Source organism: Chiloscyllium plagiosum, chromosome 7 (assembly GCF_004010195.1).
Source record: "Chiloscyllium plagiosum isolate BGI_BamShark_2017 chromosome 7, ASM401019v2, whole genome shotgun sequence".
Lineage (NCBI taxonomy): Eukaryota > Metazoa > Chordata > Chondrichthyes > Orectolobiformes > Hemiscylliidae > Chiloscyllium > Chiloscyllium plagiosum.
Window position 1 is genome coordinate 23,428,198 of NC_057716.1, and position 20,773 is coordinate 23,448,970.

The 20,773-nt window shown below is 42.2% G+C and overlaps 1 protein-coding gene across 4 annotated transcripts in view; it reads right to left on the reverse strand.

Annotated features, from left to right (window-relative positions):
* Positions 1-18,134, reverse strand: part of agap1 (ArfGAP with GTPase domain, ankyrin repeat and PH domain 1) — a 765,714-nt gene extending 747,580 nt beyond the window's left edge. For 3 of the 4 annotated variants that reach the window (XM_043693251.1, XM_043693249.1, XM_043693248.1), the window contains exon 1: positions 17,448-18,133. In XM_043693251.1, the coding sequence (XP_043549186.1) occupies positions 17,448-17,613 (166 nt within the window). In that variant the 5' untranslated portion in view covers positions 17,614-18,133. Of the gene's footprint in view, positions 1-17,447 lie in introns of all 4 variants that reach the window. The other variant, XM_043693252.1, reaches the window with a different exon arrangement.
* Between the last annotated feature and the right edge of the window lie 2,639 nt (positions 18,135-20,773).

A 20,773-nucleotide genomic window follows, 5' to 3' on the forward strand; every position in this document is an offset into this window, starting at 1 on the left:
CACAGTATATCAGTAAGAATATTTAGCAGACCACATTTTCCAGCTGCCAAATCCCTGCTCCGAAACACACACTCAAAACACTATTTTCTGCATGCTGAATTATCCACTAATTGCTGAACCATCCATTAATTGCTCAACCAGGGCTGAAACTGTTGGAAGCATCCACTGGGCTCTCCATTACAATTGCCCCAATCTTCTCTATGTGCTCAGCAGTCAAGGTGAAACCTGGAAGACTGATGTCTCAAACATAGCTGAACTTTGAGAACATTCAGATGCTTGTAATAGTAACTAAAATGAGATAAGAATTGATATGATTGCAACATTGCTAAGTTGTGAAATGTTACATCATTCTCAAAGTTGTAAAATCCATTTTATAACTCAACACAAAATGTACATGGACAAAGTGAGGACTACAGATACTGGAGATCAGAGTCGAAAATTATGGCACTGGAAAAGCACAGCAGGTCAGGCAGCATCCGAGGAGGAGAATCGACATTTTAGGCATAGGCCCTGCATCAGGAATGTGGCTTGTGGGCTGGGGACTGAGAGATAACTGGAAAAATGGGACAGGAGGGTGGGGCTGGCAGGGAAGGAAATAGATACATGCAGGTGGGGAGTGATGGTGATAGGTTACAGCAGAGGGTGCAATCGATAGGTGGGAAGGAAGATGGACAGGTAGGACAGTTCAAGAGGGCAGTGCCGAGCTGGAGGGTTGGATCTGGAATGAAGTGGGGGAGGAAAGATACGGAAACTGGTGAAATCAACTTTGATGCCATGTGGTTGGAGAGTCCCAAGGTGGAAGATGAGGCATTCTTCCTCCAGGCGTTGGGTGGCTAGGATTTGGAGGTGGAGGCGGCCCAGGACTTGCACGTCTATGGCAGGGTGGGAGGGCTGAGTTAAAATGGTTAACTACAGGGCAGTGGGTTGTTTGGTGCATGTGTCCCAGAGATGTTCTCTGAAATGTTCTGCAAGTTGGTGTCCTATCTCCTCAATGTAGAGGAGACCATATTGACAGCAATGGAAACAGTAGATGAGGTGTTTGGGTGTGCAGGAAAATATCTGCTGGATGTGGAAGGATCCTTTGTGACCTTAGACGGAGGTGAAGGGGGAGGTGTGGGTGCAGGTTTTACACTTCTTGCAGCTGCAAGGGAAAGTGCTGAGCGTGGAGGGTGAGTTGATGGGGGGGGGGGGGGCGCCTTGGAGCTAACAAGGGAGTTGCAGAGGAAATGATCACTGCCGAATGCTTTTAGGGGTGGGGAGGGAAACATATCTCTGATGGAGGAGTCTGACGGTAGGTGGCAGAAACGGCAAAGAAAGATGCACTGAATCCGGAGGTCGGTGGAATGGAAGGTGAAGACGGGTGGGGGGTGCATCTTTGATGCAGTGGAGGTGGAGTTCAAGGGCAGAGATGCAGGAAGTGAAGGAGATGCACTGCAGAGCATTGTTAACTACATGGGAGGGAAAATTATGGTCCTTGAAATGGGACCACTGGGATGTTCTGGAGTGGAATTGCTCCTCTTGGAAGCAGATATGGCAGAGACGGAGGAATTGGGACTAAGGGATTGCTTTTTTACAGAAGGGGTGGTTGGGAGAAGGTGTCGTCCAAGGAGCTGTGGGAGTTGGTGGGTTTGAAGTAGATGTCTGTGCTGAGTCGGTCACCGGAAATGGAGATGGAGAGGTCCAGGAAGGGGAGAGAAGTGTCTGAGATGGTCCAGGGGAACTTGAGGTCAGGATGCAAGGTGTTCGTGAAGTTAATGAACTGTTCAACCTCCTTGAGGGAGCATGAGGTGGCACCGATACAGTCATCAATGTAGCAGAGGGAAAGGTGGCAAATAGAGCCAGTGTAACTACGGAAGGTGGACTGTTCCATGTACCCTCAAAAGAGGCAGGCCAAGTGGGTACCCCTTTGGTTTGAAGGAAGCGGGAGGATTTGAAGGAGGCATTGTTGACTGTGAGGACCAGCTCAGCCAAACGAATGAGTGCCAGTGGAGGAATGCTGGTTGGGTCGGTGGGAGAGGGAGAAACAGAGGGCATGATGGCCTTCACCATGGCAGACAAACATGTACAGGGACTGGGTGTCCATGGTACTGAAAGTCATGGAGAAGGTGAAGGGTGTGGGTGGTATCCTGAATGTATGTGGGAAGTTTCTGGACCAAGGGGGACAGACAATGTCAAGATATGAGGAGATAAGTTCGGTGGGGCAGGAGCAGGCGGAGACGATGGGTCGACTGGGGCAGGCAGGTTTGTGAATTTTGGGTAAGAGGTAGAACCAGGTGGTGCAAGTTCCACAACTGCGAGGTTGGAGACTGTGGACGGGAGATCCCCTCTGGTGACGAGGTCATGTATGGTCTGGGAAATGATGGGAGGCAAGGTCATGGTCAATGGAGGCAGTAGGAGAAAATGTCTGCGAGTTGGCGCCTGGCTTCAGCGATGTAGAGATCGGTGCGCCAAACTATCACCGCGTCCTATTTGTCCACTGGTTTGATGGTTAGGTTGGATTGGAGTGGAGTGAGTGGACTACTGCGCTTTGTGGGGGTGAGCGGTTGGAGTGGGTGAGAAGAGTGGCTAGGGGGAGGCAGTCACTGTCATGGCAGCAGTTGAAGATGAAGGGGTCGAGGGCAGGTAACAGACCAAAATATACATGTCCAAGCTGTCAGGGTCATATACTAAATTCCTCATTCAATGAAAGGATTCAACACACATTTCTCAAAAGTCAATGGCTTAAAATATCAATAACCTGCAAAATTTACGGTACTACTTAAGAGTTTGATTGCTGCAGAAGAATATGATCAAACTTGTGCTTTAAAATGTATTTACAGCAAACATAGAATTGTTAAGAATTTACTGGACTGCAACAGAAATTCAGAATTCAGTTCTGGATCCATCCTGAAAGTACTCCATTAATCTGTATTTTGTACTCCCACTACATCTAACATTACACTGCTCAATAGTACAGAGAAGCAAAAGTTGAACCCTCCACCTCGCTCATCCAGTGACCTGGGAACAGTCAATTAAATATATGCTGCAGTAGCGAGGGATAATTATGCGTGTTAAGTGAGCTGACAATTTATGAAAAAGTAACATACTATACTCATTGGATTATCATTCTCCGTTATGCCACAAAGCTCATCCAAATTGTATGAGGAAGTGCTTTGAGATATCCTCAAATAGTGAAAAGCACTGTAAATGCCAATGTGATTTCTTTGCATCTTATTGCTTATCTATTCAACTTTACTTTCAAAATATATTTTGCCTTAATAATGAGCACATTCCAGTTTCTATGGTGCATTTCTTTTTCAGAGCAGCATATTCCATAATCCAATTTCATGTGCACAACATAGCTTTGGAATATGGTGATATACAGACTTCAATAGGACTTTGAGGAGAAAGTGAGGACTGCAGATGCTGGAGATCAGAGCTGAAAATGTGTTGCTGGAAAAGTGCAGCAGGTCAGGCAGCATCCAAGGAACAGGAGAATCGACGTTTCGGGCATAAGCCCTTCTTTCTGAAGAAGGGCTTATGCCCGAAACATCGATTCTCCATTCCTGAAGAAGGGCTTATGCCCGAAACGTCGATTCTCCTGTTCCTTGGATGCTGCCTGACCTGCTGCGCTTTTCCAGCAACACATTTTCAGCTTCGATAGGACTTTCCCCACATTACTAATAGGGAGGGAGGTTTAAACAATATGACAAGTTGACTACATATCTATCTCCCATAGACCATCTGAATCTCACCACATATTTGAACAATTGTGAGATGACACAGAACTTAAATATTGCTGAAAAGCGACACATGTTGCTGAATCTTTACATCCTGCATTTAGGACAAATGCAAGAACGTTCATTGTTTTGAAATTGGGCATTCTTGCATTTAATCTGATGAATGCAAGATGAAAAGCTTCAACAATAAAAAAAAGGAAGTAATATGGAACTTCCCTAACATTAACTCAGATAGGTGCAAAAAGATTTAGAGGAGGTGGAGTCTGAAAATGCATCCAAGATAGCTTTTTAAGCCAGTAGACAAAATGCCCGACAAGACAAGGGGTGGTTTTAAACTTAATTTTAGGTAACGAAGCTGGGCAATTGGTTGAAGTATCACATTTTGCAAACAGGGATCATAACTTCATTAGATTCAAGATTGTTATGAAAAGGACAAAGTCAGGCCTGGAATTAAAGTTCTCAACTTGGGTAAGGCTGATTTTAATAAGCTCAGATATGATTTGGCCAGTATGGACTGAAAGTAGATACTTTCAGGTAAATCTGTCCCAAAACAGTGGGACATATTTCAGGAGGAAATATGAGAATGTAAGGCCAACAAGTCCCAAAACAAGAGTGGAGCCATCAAATCCTGTGAACATTGGATGAGGAGGATTAACAGAAAAAGGGAGGTTTATGGCAAATATCAAAGGTTCCAAACTGCAGAAGCCCTACAGAACTACAAATTGTGCGAGAGGGAACTTTAAAAGATTAGAAGAGCTAATAGGGGACATAAAAGAATACTGGCAGGTAAAATAAAGGAAAATTCTAAGTTGTTTTACAAGTAAGGGTAAAAGGATAACAAAGGAAACAGTTGGGGTTATTAAGGACTACAGTGGTAATTTGTGCTTGGAGCCAGAGAATGTCGGTAAGGTTCACTCGTGAAAGGAATGATAGGAGTGTAGAAATCACTGAGAAGGTCTGTGACACAATTGAAGAAAATAGCATAAACAGAGAGTTGCTTCTGAGCAGTTTGGCCCATTTTAAAATAGTTAAATCTCCAGGGCTAGATGAAATGTACATCAGAGTCAATAGTGTGGTGCTGGAAAAGCACAGGAGGTCAGGCAGCATCCGAGGAGCAGGAGAATCGACGTTCCGGGCAAAAGCCCTTCTTCAGGAATGAGGCTGGGAGCATCAGAGGTGGAGAGATAATTGGGAAGGGGTAGGGCTGGGGGAAGGTAGCTGAGTGCACAATAGGTGGATGGAGATTGGGGTAAAGGCGATAGGTCAGAGGGGAGGGGGGTGCAGATAGGTGGGAAGGAAGATGGACAGATGGGCCAGGACATGAGGACCATGCTGAGTTGGAAGGTTGTGGGGCAGCACGGTGACTCAGTGTTTAGCACTATTGCCTCACAGCACCAGGGTCCCAAGTTCGATTCCAGCCTCGGGCGACTATGTGGAGTTTGCACATTCTCAGAGTCTGCATGGGTTTCCTCTGGGTGCTCCGGTTTCCTCCCACAATCCAAAGATATGCAGGTCAGGTAGATTGGCCATGCTAAATTGCCCATAGTGTTAGGTGCATTAGTCAGAGGGAAATGGGTCTGGGTCGGCTACTCTTCAGAGGGTCGGTGTAGACTGATTGGACTTAAGGGCTTGTTTCCACACTGTACGGAATCTAAAAAAAACTGGGGTAAGGTGAGGGAGGGGAAATGAGGAAACTGGTGAAATCCACATTGATGTCATGGGGTTGGAGGGTGCTGAGACGGAAGATGAGGCATTCTTCCTCCAGGCTTTAGGTAGTAAGGGAGTGGCAATGGAGGATGCCTAGGACCTGCATGTCCTCAGCAGTGTGGGAGGGAGAGTTGAAGTTTTCGGCCATGGGGTGGTGGGGTTGATTGGTGCAGGTGTCCTGGAGATGTTCTCTGAAGCGCTCTGCAAGTCGGCATCCTGCCTTCTCAATGTAGAGGACACTGCATCTGGAGCAATGGATACAGTAAATGACATGTGTGGAAGTTCAGGTGAAACTTTGATGGAAGTGGAAGACTCCTTTGGGGCCTTGGACAGAGGTGGATGCGATGTATATATGGCCGGTAAGGACTGGGGGTTTCTGTCCTGGATGTGGTTGGAGGGGTGGGGTCAAGGGAGGAGATGCAGGAAATGGAGGAGATGCACTGGAAGGTATCAGCCACCATGTGGGAAGGGAAATTGTGGTCTTTAAAAGGAACTGGTCCTCCTGGGAGCAGGTGTGGCAAAGGTGGGAAAGTCAGGAATAAGGGTTAGCATTTTTGCAGGATGCAGAGTGGGAGGTGGTGTAATCCAGGGAGTCAGTGGATTTGTAGAAAGAAAAAAAAACAAATCCACTCCCACAGCTCCCTGTGTCCACAACCACCTGATGAAGGAGCAGTGCTCTGAGAGCTAGTGTTTCCAAATAAACCTGTTGAACTATAACCAGGCGGTGAGATTTTTAACTTTAGATTAGTTTAGGATATCTAGTCAGCATGGACGAGTTGGATCACAGGGTCTGTTTACATGCTGTACATCTCTATGACTCCAATACAAAAGGATATAGAAGGATGGTCAGATGGAGTGTCCAGTGGCAAATGGAATTCCGTCTAGAATTATGTGAAGTAACGCATTTAAGTAGGATAAATAAGGTAATGGAATACATGAACGTTAGGACCTTGGGAAGCACTGAGGATCAAATGGATTTTGGTGTGCATGCAAACCGGTCCCTTAAGATTTCGGGATTGGTGGGTAAGGCCATAAGACATAGCAGCAGGAATTAAGCCATTCAGCCATCGAGTCTGCTGTGCCGTTCAATCATGGCTGATAAGTTTCTCAACCCCATTCTCCTGTTTTCTCCCTGTAACCCTTGATCCCCTTGACAATCAAGAACCTATCTGTCTCAGTTTTAAACATACTAACTGTCCTGGCCTCCACAGCCTTCTGTGGCAGAGAATTCCATAGATTTCCCACTCTCTGGCTGAAGAAGTTTCTCTTTATCTCAATTCTGAAAGGTCTTCTCTTTACTCTAAGGCTATGCCCTCAGATCCTAGTCTCTACCACCAATGGAACCATCTTCCTAATATCTACTCTGTCCAGGCCATTCAGTATTCTGTGAGTTTCAATTAGATTCCCCCCCACCCCAATCCTTCTAAACTCCATCGAATACAGACGCAGAGTCCTCAAACGTTCCTCATGTTAAGATTTTCATTCCTGGGACCATTCTTATTAACCTTCTCTGAACCGACTCCAGGGCCAGTACATCTTTCCTGAGATATGGGGCCCAAGAATGTACAAAATATTCCAAGTGTGGTCTGACCAGAGCCTTTTGGAGCCTCAGAATTACATCCCTGCTTTTATATCAAAATACTCTCAAAAATAACGCCATCATTACATTTGCCTTCCTAAATAGTGACTCAACCTGCAAGTTTACCTTGAGAGAATCCTGGACTAGAACTCCCAAGACTCTTTGCACTTCAGACTTCCAAATGCTCCCCCATTCGGAAAATGGTCCATGCTTCTATTTTGATGACCAAAGTGCATGACCTTACACTTTCCCACATTGTACTCAGTCTTTGCCCATTCTCCTAAACCGTCCAAATCCTTCTGCAGCCTCCCCACTTCCTCAATGCTAACTGTCCCTTTGTATCATCTGCAAACTTAGCCAGAATGCCCTCAGTTCTTTCATCTACGTCATTAATGTATAAAGTGAAATGTTGTGGTCCCAAGGCAAAAAAGTGAGGACTGCAGATGCTGGAGATCAGAGTCAAGATTAGAGTGGTGCTGGAAAAGCACAGCAGGTCAGGCAGCAACCAAAAAGCAGGAAAATTGACATTTCGGCCAGAGTCCTTCATCAGGAATGAGGCTGGGAGCGTCCGCAGTGGAGAGATAAATGGAAACGGGGTCCCTACACTGACCCTTGTGGAATACCACTTGTCACCAGCTGCCATCCTGAGAAAGACCTTTTATCCCCACTCTCTGCTTTCTACCAGACACTAATCTTCTATCCATGACTCTATCCTTGCCACCTTACCTCTAACACAATGGGCTTTTATCTTACTCAGTAGCCTCCTGTGCAGCATCTTGTCAAAGTCCTTCTTGAAGTCCAGGTAGATAACATCCATTGGTTTTCCTTGATCTAACCTACTTGTTACTTCCTCAAAAGAATTCTAGCGGATTTATCAGGCATGACCTCCCCTTGATGAAATAATGCTGACTTTGCCCTATTTTGCCATACACTACCAAGTATTCAGAAATCTCTTCCTTCACAATGGACTCTAAAATCTTACCCATGACCGAGGTTAGGATATTCAGCCTGTAATTTTCGGTCATTTGCCTGACACTCTTTTTAAACAGGGTGATTTTTCAGTTCTCTGAGACTCTTCCTGACTCTAGCAATTCCTGAAAGATCACCACTAATACTTCCACTACTCTTCAGCCTTCTCCTTTAGAATTCTGAGGTGTAGTCCATCTGGTCCAACTGATTTATCCACCTTCAAGCCATTCAATTTTTCTAGCACCTTGTCTTTGGTGATGGCTACCATACACAGCTCTCCCCCCTCACACTCAGATTTTTGGGATATTACTCGCGTCTTCCACTGTGAAGACTGTCGCAAAGTAATCATTCAGTTCCTCAGCCATTTCCTTGTTCCCCACTACTGTCTCTCCAGCTTCATGTTCCAGCAGTCCAACGTCCACGTTTGTACATACACAGTCTTCCTTTATGTTACTGGCTAGTTTACCCTCATATTTAATTTTCTCCCTCCTTATTTCTTTTTTCGTTCAACTCCGTTGGTCTTTGCAAGCTTCCAAATCCTCTGGTTTCCCACTGCCCTTTGTCAAATTATATGCTTTCTCTTTTGCTTTTATGCTATCCTTGATTTCTCTAGTCAGCCATGGTTGCCTCATCCTCTCTACACTATGCTTTTTCCTAGGGATGAATTTTGGTTGTATCTCCTGAATTATTCCCAGAAACTCCTGCTACTGCTGTTCCACTGTCTTTCCTGCTAGGCTCCTCTCCCAGTAAATTCTGCCCAGCTCCAGCCCCAAGCCAGCGCTAAAGTGATGATTTGGAGTTACTGGTGTTGGACTAGGGTGGAAAGGCTACATATGGGACAACTGTCTTTATTAGGGGGAAGCAAAAAATTTAAGAGCAAGGCAGCTACACTGGAACTGTGTAAAATGCTAGTTAAGCCATAGCTGGAGTACTGTGTGCAGTCATGGAATCCACATCACAGGAGAATGTGACAGTACTAGAGGTGGTGCAGAGATTTATTAAGATGTTGCCTGGGCTGAAAAGTTTCAGTTATGAAGAGAGATTAGACAGATTGGGGTTGTTTTCCTTAGAACAGTAGAGATTAAGAGGGTACGTGATTGAGATGTATAAAATTGCGAGGAGCATAGATAGGGTAAACAGGAAGAAGGTTTTCCTCTTCCTGGAGGAATCAGAGTCATAGAGATGTGCAGCACAGAAACGGACCTTTGGTCCAACTCATCCATGCCAACCAGATATCCTAAATTAATCTCGTCCCATTTACCAGCATTTGGCCCATATCCTTCTAAACCTTTCCTATTCATATACCCATCCAGATGTCTTTTCAATGTTGTAATTGTACCAATCTCTACCACTTTCTCAATGACCAGGGGATATAGATTTAAGGTAAGGGACAGAAGGTTTAGAGGAGCTTTTATCCAGAGGGTGGTGGGATCTAGAACTCATTGTCTGAACAGGTGGTAAAAATTAGATTAGATTCCTTACAGTATGGAAAAAGGCCCTTCGGCCCGCAAGTCCACACCAACCATCCGAAGTGACCCACCCAGACCCATTCCCCTACCCTATATTTACCCCAACTAATGCACCTAACACAATGAGCAATTTAGCATGGCCAATTCACCTGAACTGCACGTCTTTGGGTTGTGGGAGGAAACCGGAGCACCTGGAGGAAGCCCACGCAGATACGGGGAGAATATGCAAACTCCACACAGTCACCCGAAGCTGGAATCTAACTTGGGTCCCTAGCACTGAGAGGCAGCAGTGCTAACGACTGAGCCACCGTGCCACCCTGGTATCAGAAATCCTGGTAATATTTAAGTATTTAGATGTGCACTGCGATGCCAAGAGCATAGAAGGCTATGGGCCAAGTATGAATAGTTAGGTGGTTGTTTTTGACCAACACAGGCATGATGGGTCGTCGGGCATTTTTCTCTGTAATTCTTTATGGCTCTTTTCAATAATGTTATAATATTGAAGTTATAAACAGTGTTAAGACTTGTGGTTCCCAAAAGTGTGAAACAATCACACTTTTAGCTCAAAATGCTGGAGATTCATTTTCTGTACTTCTCAGATCTCACCATGTGTTACAGACTAGTGGCTGTTAATTCATTACACAGATTACAGTGACACAGTGGGTCTTTGGACACTCTGGATATTTCTATAACCATATGTGAACACAGATTTCAAGTCATATTGTAAATAATGCAGCAATATAACAATTAGTTATTTTTGCAAGTCACACTACCCTCTGACCTTTAAGTCAACCAATTACTGAGCAGTATCACCGACCATGACAAAAGGAGTCGAAATTCCCATAAATGCCAAAGATAACAACTTGGATTAATGTCAGAGGCCAAGACCTATATTACAGTGCTCGCACATTGAAACTCCTGCACCCATGCAATCCAGTCTTAAGTATGGTAGTATAATAGTTAGAAAACTGGACGAGTAATCGAGAGGCTTGGATTAATGATCTAGAGACATATCCCACCACAAAATAGCAAATTTAAATTCAGTTAAATAAATAAGTCTAAAATGAAAAGCTAGCAGGCAAAACAATGATCGTGAAACTATCAGATTGTTCGAAAAACATATCTGGTTCAATGTTATTTCAGGAAGAAATTTGATAACTTCTCTTGTCTGATGTGTATATGAGACTCCATGCCCACAGTAACTTGCTTGACTCTTAGCTGGCCTCTGCAATGGTCTAGTAATTCACTCAGTTTTCTCAAGGACATGTGGTACAGGATATAAATGCTGGCCTTGGCGGTGACACCCACATTTTGATTTTGTTTCTATTTACATTTTCGAGCAACCTGGGATGATGATTTAGGTAATGAATCAACATTTACACACTTGGACTACAGAGTTAAATAAAAAAGAATCTCAAAATTTCAACAATAAAAAAAGGGTATGATTCACAGTTTGTCAAACGAAGTACATAAATATCCCAGCAATTAGTATTGGAGGTGACACTACAGCATCTCAGCACTGCATCATCTGCCTGAATTGATAAAGTCTAGTCATTGGTAAGACCAGAGTTAGCAAAAGCTGATTTCTAAAGAATTTAGTTCATGCAATCAAATGGAACTGAACCATAATTCTTTACTATGACCAGATCTATTCTGACATAAATTAAAGTCAGTTACTCCCATTTGGGTGCCCAGGGCATGCCCAAACACAATTGCAGTAGCTACAGTATAAAGCAGAATTTATAAGTCTGTTAAACATTAGAGACATTCTCACTGTTGCAGCTGGAAAACAGATCTCATATTCTTGTCTATACAGGTGGATTTTGCAGCTTGTTTTGCCCTAATGTGTTATGGCTGGATCAGAACTTCTAGAAATGGTAAAGAAAAAAGGCCTATGAGTTCATTTGCATGGTGGATCAGAGAGTACAGTACAAACTAGTGGTGTCAAATAACACGATTAGAGAACAAACTAACAACAACATTGCACAATAAAAACCATGAGGAACTGCAGACAATGTTACACTCAACGAAGAAAAATGCATTCAATGTGTGCAAATCGGAAATTACATGGAATGGTAAGGAATAAGTAATTATGTACAATATAATTTCATTTGGAGATAATTACATATGGATAAAGACATGTTTTTAAATGAACAGTGGTGCAGAAACTCAAAAATAGACCTTGAATCAACTTTGAATAAATACAACATGCAGCATTTTCATCCACAACATTATGTGAAAGCAGTCTTCTAGAATACTAACTGACCATCACGTTTCTCCTTATAACAGCACTGATTCAGTTTCAGTACAATTCTTCTATAACACAATGGTTGCATTTTGTGCAACCTTGCATTTTGGGCAACCTTGCATTTTGGAAACTCAAGCTTTTCAAACAGCTCTTCACGTGTTGGCAACATAATCGGCAACACATTTTAAAAGTTCGGGCTTTAGAAACAGCGTCTCCAACTTGTCAATCGTGTTACAGCAAATTCATGATGATGTGTTACAGCAGAGCAACCTGTATGTGGCTTATTTAATCAGATTTGCATTAGACGAACAAACTCATTGTGAAACTTGGAACGAAAAGGTAGAAGTATCAAAACCATAATAAGGAGCAACAAATCAAGTTCAATGTCAATGTCAGGCATGGAAGAATTTATTTTCAAAATCAGATTCCACTTTGTCCAGTTGATGTTTATGCATGTTTCAGATTTACAAGTCTTTATTGTTAAAATCATGGCAAATGCTAAATATTTACCTAAATATGAGTTAGCTCATAGCAATACTAGAGATGTGCTTTATGGCCATCTCCAAGTCAGTAACTTTTATTATTGAACGTAAAATATGGACTGTTGCAAAATGTACTTTTGCACATCAAGGTCTTAGAGCTCTAGACAAAACAAAGTTCAGGTTCTTTCTGTAACAGTAAGGATGCATAATCACATGTTTGTCCATGGGTTATCTTTAGGCTATATTACATTACAGTATAAATTTTCAACTCAAGTTCACCAGTGCCAGTCAGGTCGATGGTTTTCTATATTACTACTTATTACTAACCTACTAATTTTAAACATTCTTCTATGCTGAAAGGTGACTGTGCCTTTCAAAAGCGAAGGCAAAGAACACATGCAGCTTGCCAATTATATTTTGTCCAGTCACCCAGAAAAACAGGTTGTGTTTGTGAGGAGTTTCAACGTGTCTCTTCATCTTGCAAACAGGTGAATTTTCCAGTGTTTCCCAATATTTAGTTTTAGGAAGTAAAGTTGTACAAATGAAAGTTATAGAATTACCCCAATCAAAAGCTAGAATTTTCATGCTACAGAACCTTTCAAAAGTTCAGAACATAAATAGAGGAGATTCAAAATGCTGACGCCCAGTCTTTTGTCACATGTCCTCTTGTGTATGTAAAGCCTTTATATTCTTCTGTTACTTACAATGGCCCTGTAATCACAGAACATAGAAAGAAATACTCTAAAAGAGAAAGCCGTTTGGCCCATTGGGTACAGGCTACATGAGAAACATCTTTCCAGCCCAACCCTTCCTTCCAACTTAGACCTTAGCTCTGTAGTACAGATTCTAGTTTTTGTTTAAAACTTGAATGTTCCTGCTTCTACCAACCTTTCAGGCAGTAAGTTCCAGAATTTCTTGGTAAAATAATTATTCCCCAACCTCCACAAGTTTTCTTAAAATTCTCACAGCTTGTCACCTCCCAATTCCACACATTTTCATGAACAAGTTATTTGAGTTCAGACACAAGAAATGGAGTTCATCTGTCACCTATTCTAAAAGGTCATAGTTGATGTGCACCATAACTTCATTTAGCCTCATTGCTCCACACCTCCTTGGTATGATCACCAAAAGACTTATTGATCTTAATATGACAATTTTTAATGAGTCCAGAAACTGCAGCCTTTTAGGGATACAAGTTCCAGGATTCCAATATCTTGTGTGAAAAAAGCGCTTCCTGATTTATGCCTGCTTGTTTTGGACAGCCCCACCTGACAAACGTGCTTCTCTGTAACAACATTATTGAATCTCTTCTTTCCAAGCATCTCAAGTTGATCATCTTTCAAAGCTCAAAAGATACAAGTCAAATTCATGCAATCTGTCTGTTTTATTTTAAACCCTGATATCTGATGAATCTGCAGTTACATCCCTTCCATAATCAACATATTGATTATCACGTTTGATACCCAAAAGTGAACGCAATGCACCCAATGGGGTTAGAAAAGGTTCTGCAGAACTGATACATACCTCCCTCACTTCTGCATTCCAACTACCTTGAGATAAAGTCTAATATTCCATTAGATATAAAAGTAATCAAGAAGGCTATTTGATAGCTTTCAGTGACTTGTTTGTGGAAATCTAAACTTCTTGCTCCTTCAAACCTCCTAAACATTCTCCATTAATTTTCAGATTTGTATTCCATGCATATTCATACCAATTAAAATGAGAACAGTGAGAAATGAAAACCAGAAATGAACAAAGCTCATCCCTTCTGTACACCAACTCTCCCAATTTAATTATATTTTAAGGTTTTGCCCTTGCTTCATAGCTTATTTTACGATACACGGCTAAAAGTTATTTTGCAATACTGTACTCAATATTAAGTGTCCATTGTTCCCATTTTCTTGGTGCATCTTGAATCAGAGTTCACCTTGTTTAAAACTTCAATACTTTGACAAGGTCACTCTTAGCCACTTTGTTTCCAGACAGTAAATCTCAAAGATGCTTCACACACTTTACAGTGGAATCAGTGTTGCTGTTTTATTCAATGATTACTCTTTATAATGCAGAAACTATTTATCCTACTTGCAGCATCATCAAACATGAGCAGAGGATTCAAAGATACTGAAAGAGAGAAAACTGTAGACGCAAAATAATTCTGAGTCTATTGAATAAGGAGAAGTGTATGTGTCTATATTTCTCCACTTCCTTTGACTGTCAGGGGCAAATCATAAAGTACATCTCTAATTGTCCATTTCAAAGTATTATCAGAGGCTAACTGCTGAGTCAAAAAAAATGCAAGACATTTAAAGGACCTGAAAAGAACATGGGGGAAAAGCGGAGGGTAAATACATTTCTTCGTCCATTAAGGCAGTATCAGGTCTTCCCATGAACATATGTATAAATGTCAAGAACTGACAAAGTCTGTAAATAATCTCTTGGCTAATAAATACATTCAAAAGTCAAAATTACGATGGTTAAAAATAAACAGTTCCTCACCAATACTACATAGTTATAAATAACATAAAGCACTTAAGAGCTGGTCCAGCAATAAAGTTTCAACTTTGATCTCCAGCATCTGCAGACCTCACTTTCTCCTTAAAAATAAACAGTTCCTCACCAATACTACATAGTTATAAATAACATAAAGCACTTAAGATTTATTGCCCTAAAGTCTATTGAGACCAGGAAGCAGAACATGGCAAATCTCACAGAGTGCAACTTGCAATCCATTCAGTTAAGTGCTTTGCACATCTTTGAAAACACATCAGTAAGTCAGAGAGGGTAAGTCAAGAGAGCAGGAGATGCCTTATACAGTACAAGAGTTATTGGTTAGTTGGCAGCCTTTCCATAATCAGTACAAATACACCTACAGATTGCAACGACCTCTTCTCATTCCAACATAACATGCACACCCAGGCAGCACAACAAAATAGCTGCATGCTCCATCTTCAATTCAAAGTGTTTAATTTCAAATTGTTTTAATTTAATTTTCAAACATTGAATTCCTTCTTTGCTGTGCTATTTAATTCAATTGTTGTACAATTCAGATTTTAGCAGAAAATGACTGATTGATCAAGACTGCAAGCTGGAGATTGCCAATAAGCACTCAGCACAGACAAAATGAACTAAATGACCTATTCTATCTGTGTGGAATCCTGCTTGAAACATCTGTAACAGCTTGTTCAAGGTGCTTTCCACATGCAAAATATTCATATTTTTAGTCTGACAGAGATATTAAGATTAAAAACCAACAAAAGCATTCATTCCACACAACTCAGAGCAAACATCAAAACTAAAGGCATTATCACAGTAAAACAATATAACATTACATGATAATAGTAGAATATCAAAATAGCTTACACATTTGAATAATGTCTGGATCACAATGACTGATGCAAGAATAGAATGGAGACCACAAGTTAAGTAATTGACTTGGGATACAGTGATGAGGCATAAAGGGATATAACGTTCCTAAATTATAGGCAGTCATAAAGAGATAATTTATGCCAGCACACCAAGGTTACTCTCAGTTCATAATTCTGAAGCTGCTGCCCAGCTCCACTTAATTCCTGATATTGGCTGACATCATAACTGTGACTTCAACCTTCAGCTGGGAAGGGTATTGAGACCACGTTTTGACTGGGCAAGGGAAATTACGATTCGGCTGTGAAACACCTCTGACTGTTGGGGTTACACTTTCATATCTTAATGAGCCAATCACAGCACCTTCTCCCTATCTGTCTTCATTTCTACCACTGCAATGCACATGCTTCAGCCCATTACAGTTGGAACATAAATAGGCCACAAGACAACCCCATTAACAAGATTCCAAAAATGAAACTTACTTTCTAATAAAACTTTAGAATAAATTGAAGTAGACCAAGCAAGGAATAACTGATGGGTGTCTGTCACAGTGCTTTTTTATTCATTCAAGGGATGAGAGAGTCACTGGTTAAGCCAGCATTTATTGCCCATTCCTAACTGCTCAGAAGGCAATTAAGTATGGCCTTTTCCTACTTAGCATTTTGACTTGCAATATTGACAAAATATTTAATGCAATTAGTAGTATAAGTCATCTAGTAGACTTTGAAGTTAAGAACTGAAATTAAATTAATTTTCAAATTGTAACATTCATGTGCTATATTTTCATTGCACTTAAATCAAACAATCCTATATGCAATTAGATAAGCAATAAAAACAATAAAATCAACTCCAAATTCAGGTCCTGTATACAGCAAAAAAAATCTTTCATTAGTTTAATTTCCAAATGTTTATTTGTAATCAAACATCATTCTTTCACTGATATTGTTTAAACTAAAATAAAACACTTCAATAAATGCTGTTTAAACTAAAATAAAAACATTCAATAAATGGCTGTCAGGAAAATAAAAGAACTGACACAAGTAATCAGCAACACATGGATTTAAGTGACACAGCTTCCTTCTGTAAACAACTGAGTATGCTTGACTTTAAATTCTGACCATGCCTTTTAAAAAAAAGGTTCATTCAGCGACAAACACTCGCTGACAAACAGATTCGACTTTCTGTCATCACTAATGGTCCTAATACATTGACAGGATTTTTAAAAAAATCTTTGGAATAAAATTCTTAATATTTACAAAGGCACAACTACAACATGCAACTTGGAAACCCATACTGTAACAGGCAATGAAGATATGAGGTGCAACAGTTTTATTTATGCAAGACCACCTGAAGGACTAAATCAAATCTGAGCAACAATGCCACCCTCACAAACTCATTTGCTTCATACAGAGCTGAAAAATTGCATTCAATCTTAGAAACCATTTGTCACAATCTTCAGTCATAAAGAGAGATAAGTTTAAAAAAGAATTAAAAACTGCTTGACAGCCGTCCATGTTCTCTCCATATCTCACCTTAGCAGTATGCTTTCCTCTGTCCTAACCCTTTACCAATAATTCATTAGCATGTCACTTACTTTCTTCATTGTTATAAATTTGTTCCATGCTTGTACTCAAAAAGTTGAGTACATTAAATTGTAAAATGCTTTTCAACAACAAATGACATTTGTGTTTTTGATTTGATAGAGGGGATGCACAAAACCCAGCACTGCTGTAGTATTGCATTCACCCAAACCTTGTTTTGTTTTTGGCTGCTTTTCTTGCCCTCAGTGCTCACTTTTGCTACTTTGCTTACCCTCAACGTGTATTTTTGCCGCTTTGCTTACCCTCAGTGTGCGCTTTCCGCTGCTTTTCTTAGCCTCAGTTTGTGTTTTGCTTCTGCTGCTTTTCTTACCCTCAATGCTGATGACATGTTCCCTGATCTGGTTCTGCAGGATGGGCTCCTCAATCTTCTCCAGCAGGTCGTAGATGGAGTAGATGTTGGGGTGGACGCTCTCGAAGCGCTGGATCTCGGCTCGGATGGCCGCCGAATTGGCCAACTGCTGCTGGTAATTCATCATTTCCAAACCCTAAAAACACCCCCCCCCCCCAACCTTTCCTCCCCCTCCTCCTCCTCCTGCCCCAGGAGAGGAGGGTTTTCTGAAGGGGATGGGGTTGGGGAGCGGGGAGTAAAGAGGAGGGGGAGGGAAGGCCGGACTAGAGCAGGACAACCTCCCCCCGGCAGCCCTGCAGCATCCTCCGCCTCGACAACGCTCTCGGCCCCAACCAAAGTGCCACAGGCTCGGCCAGGAGCCGCTCCATAAGCCGCCGGGGTGATGAAGAGAGGGAGGGAGGGAGAGAGTGAGGTGGGGCTGGGGAGGAGGGACGGGGCTGTGTTTGCCGTCGCGGGCCGGTCTCTGTGAGACGGGATGGCGGACGCGGACTCGGACTCTGTCTCTGTCTCTGTCTCGCGCTCTCTCTCTCTCTCTCACATCGCGCTGCTCGCGGGAGGGGTGGGCGCGAGAGCGACAATCACCGGCCGCTGCCGTTAATGTCGTTAACGTCAGTTCAGCCGCTGGCGAGGCCGGCTCTCTCTCTCCCTCTCCTGGTCTCTGCTGTTTATCTGCCTGCCTCTCTCTCTCTCTTTCACTCTCTCACAGTCTCTCTAATACTTCTCTCTTTTTCTCCCCTCAGTTACTCTCTTCACACTGAGTCTCTCTTTGCTATCTCTCTTCCTCTCTCACTAGTTCTCTCTCCTCTCCATTTCTCTTTTTGCTTCGAATTTCTCTCTTCATCACTCGCCCATTCACCATCACTCAATGCCCGCTCTCACTTTCTATCCACTCTAAGTCTCTCTCTGCTATCCTTTTAGCTGCCTGTCTTACTCTCTTGGTCATTCTCCGTCACTTTCTCTCTCTTCTTCACCCTCAGTCTCTCTCTCTCTCTCTCTCTCTCTCTCTCCATCTGGCTGGTTCTCTTACCCTCACATCCTCTATCACTCTTACTCATTCTGCATCACTCAATCCTGCCTGAAACATCAATTTTCCTGCTCCTCAGATGCTGCCTGACCAGCTGTGCTTTTCCAGCACCACTCTAATCTTGACTCTGCATCACTCAATCTCTCTCTTCCTCAATCCTCTCCCACACTGCTTCGCTCTCACTTCTTTACTCTCAGTCTCCCTCTTTAATATCTCTCTGATTTGATTTGATTTCTTCTTATTATCGTCACATCTACCAAGATACAGTGAAAAGTGTTGCATGCTAACCTGACAAATCACATAAGTACATCGCGATAGTAGAACAGAATGCAGAATATAGTGTTACAACCACAGAGAAGGTGCAGAAAGAGATCAACTTTAATATGAGAGGTCCATTCGTAAGTCTGATAACAGTGAGAAAGAAGGTGTTCTTAAAATGTGACAGTATGTGGTTTCGAACTCTTGTATTTTCTGCCTCATGGAAGGGTGGAAGAGAGTATAATCTGGGTGGGAGTGGTCTATGATTATGTTGGCTGATTTTCCGAGGCAGCAGGAAGTATAGACGGAGTCAATGAGAGGAAGACTGCTTCTCGTGATGGACTGGGCTGCATTCACAACTCTCTGTAATTTCTTGCAGTCTTGGGCAGGGCAGTTTTCATACAAAGCTGTGACGTATCTGGATAGGATATTTCCTATAGTGCATCTATAAAAATTGGTAAGAGACATTGTGGACATGCCAAATTTCCTTAGCCTTCTGAAGTCGTAGAGACATTGATGTCTCTTTTCTTGACTGTAGCACTAACGTGGAAAGATTATTGGTGATACTTACACCTTGGAATTTGAACATGTCAACCCTCTGGCTGCCTCTCTTCCATATCCCCACTCCCACTTTCTGTCTTCACTGTTCACTCAGAGTCTCTCTCCACTATCCTTCTGACTGACACTCTTCCTCTCTGTATCACTCTCTTACTCATTCTCCCTCATTCAACCTTCCCTTCCCAGTTTGTCTCTCTTCTTCCCTCAGTCTCTCTCCCTCTATCCATCTGGCTGGTTCTCTTACTATTACATCTTCTATCATCTTTAGTATGTTGTTGAGTATGGTTAAATCTCACAGGACCCAGACAGAGCTAGCCAGTTGGATACAAAATTAGCTTTATGATAGAAGACAGAGGGTGGTGGTAGAGGGTTGTTTTACAGACCAGAGGCCTATGACGAGTGGTGTTGCACAGGGACCTATGCTGGGTCCACAGTTACTTATGAAATATATAAATGACTTAGATGAGAATTTAGGAGGTATGGTTAATAAGTTTGTGGATGATACCAAAATTGGTGGTACAGTGGATAGTGAAGAAAGTTATCTGGGAGTCTAGTGAGATCTTGATCAAATGGGCCAGTGGGCTGAAGAATGGCAAATGGAGTTTAATGTAAATAAGTGCAAGATGTTGCATTTCGGTAAAGCAAACCAGGATAGGACTTACACAATCAACGGTAAGGCCATAGGGAGTATTATAGAACAAAGAGATCTAGGGGTACAGGTTCATACCTCCTTGACAATGGAGTCACAGATAGGCAGGGTGGTGAAGAAAGCTTTCGCCATGTTAGCTTTTATCAGTCAGAACATTGACTATAGGAGATGGGACGTCTTGTCGCACCTGTACAAGATGTTGATGAGGCCACATTTGGAGTATTGTGTGCAGTTGTGGTTGCCCAGTTTATAGAAACCAGTTTATAGTTCTATAAACCAGAAAGAGAGCAGAAAAGATTTACTAGGCTGCTAACCAGACTCAAAAATCTGTTTAATAAGGAGAGGTTGGATAGACTGCGACATTTTTCCCTGGATCGTAGAAAACAGGGGTTATCTTATATAGGTATATAAATTCATGATAGGCAGAGATAAGATAGATAACGGATATCTTTTCCCCATGTTAAGGTCGTCTAAAACTGGAGAACATATGTGAGAGGGGAGAGATACAAAAAGGTCCAATTTTTTTCGCACAGAGGATGACGAGTATGTTGATTGTCTGTTAATGTATAATTTTTCAATGTATGATTTGAGTTACTGAACATTAGATTAGATTAGATTACAGTGTGGAAACAGGCCCTTCGGCCCAACAAGTCCACACCGACCCGCCGAAGCGAAACCCACCCATACCCCTACATTTACCCCTTACCTAACACTACGGGCAATTTTAGTATGGCCAATTCACCTGACCCTGCACATCTTTGGACTGTGGGAGGAAACCGGAGCACCCGGAGGAAACCC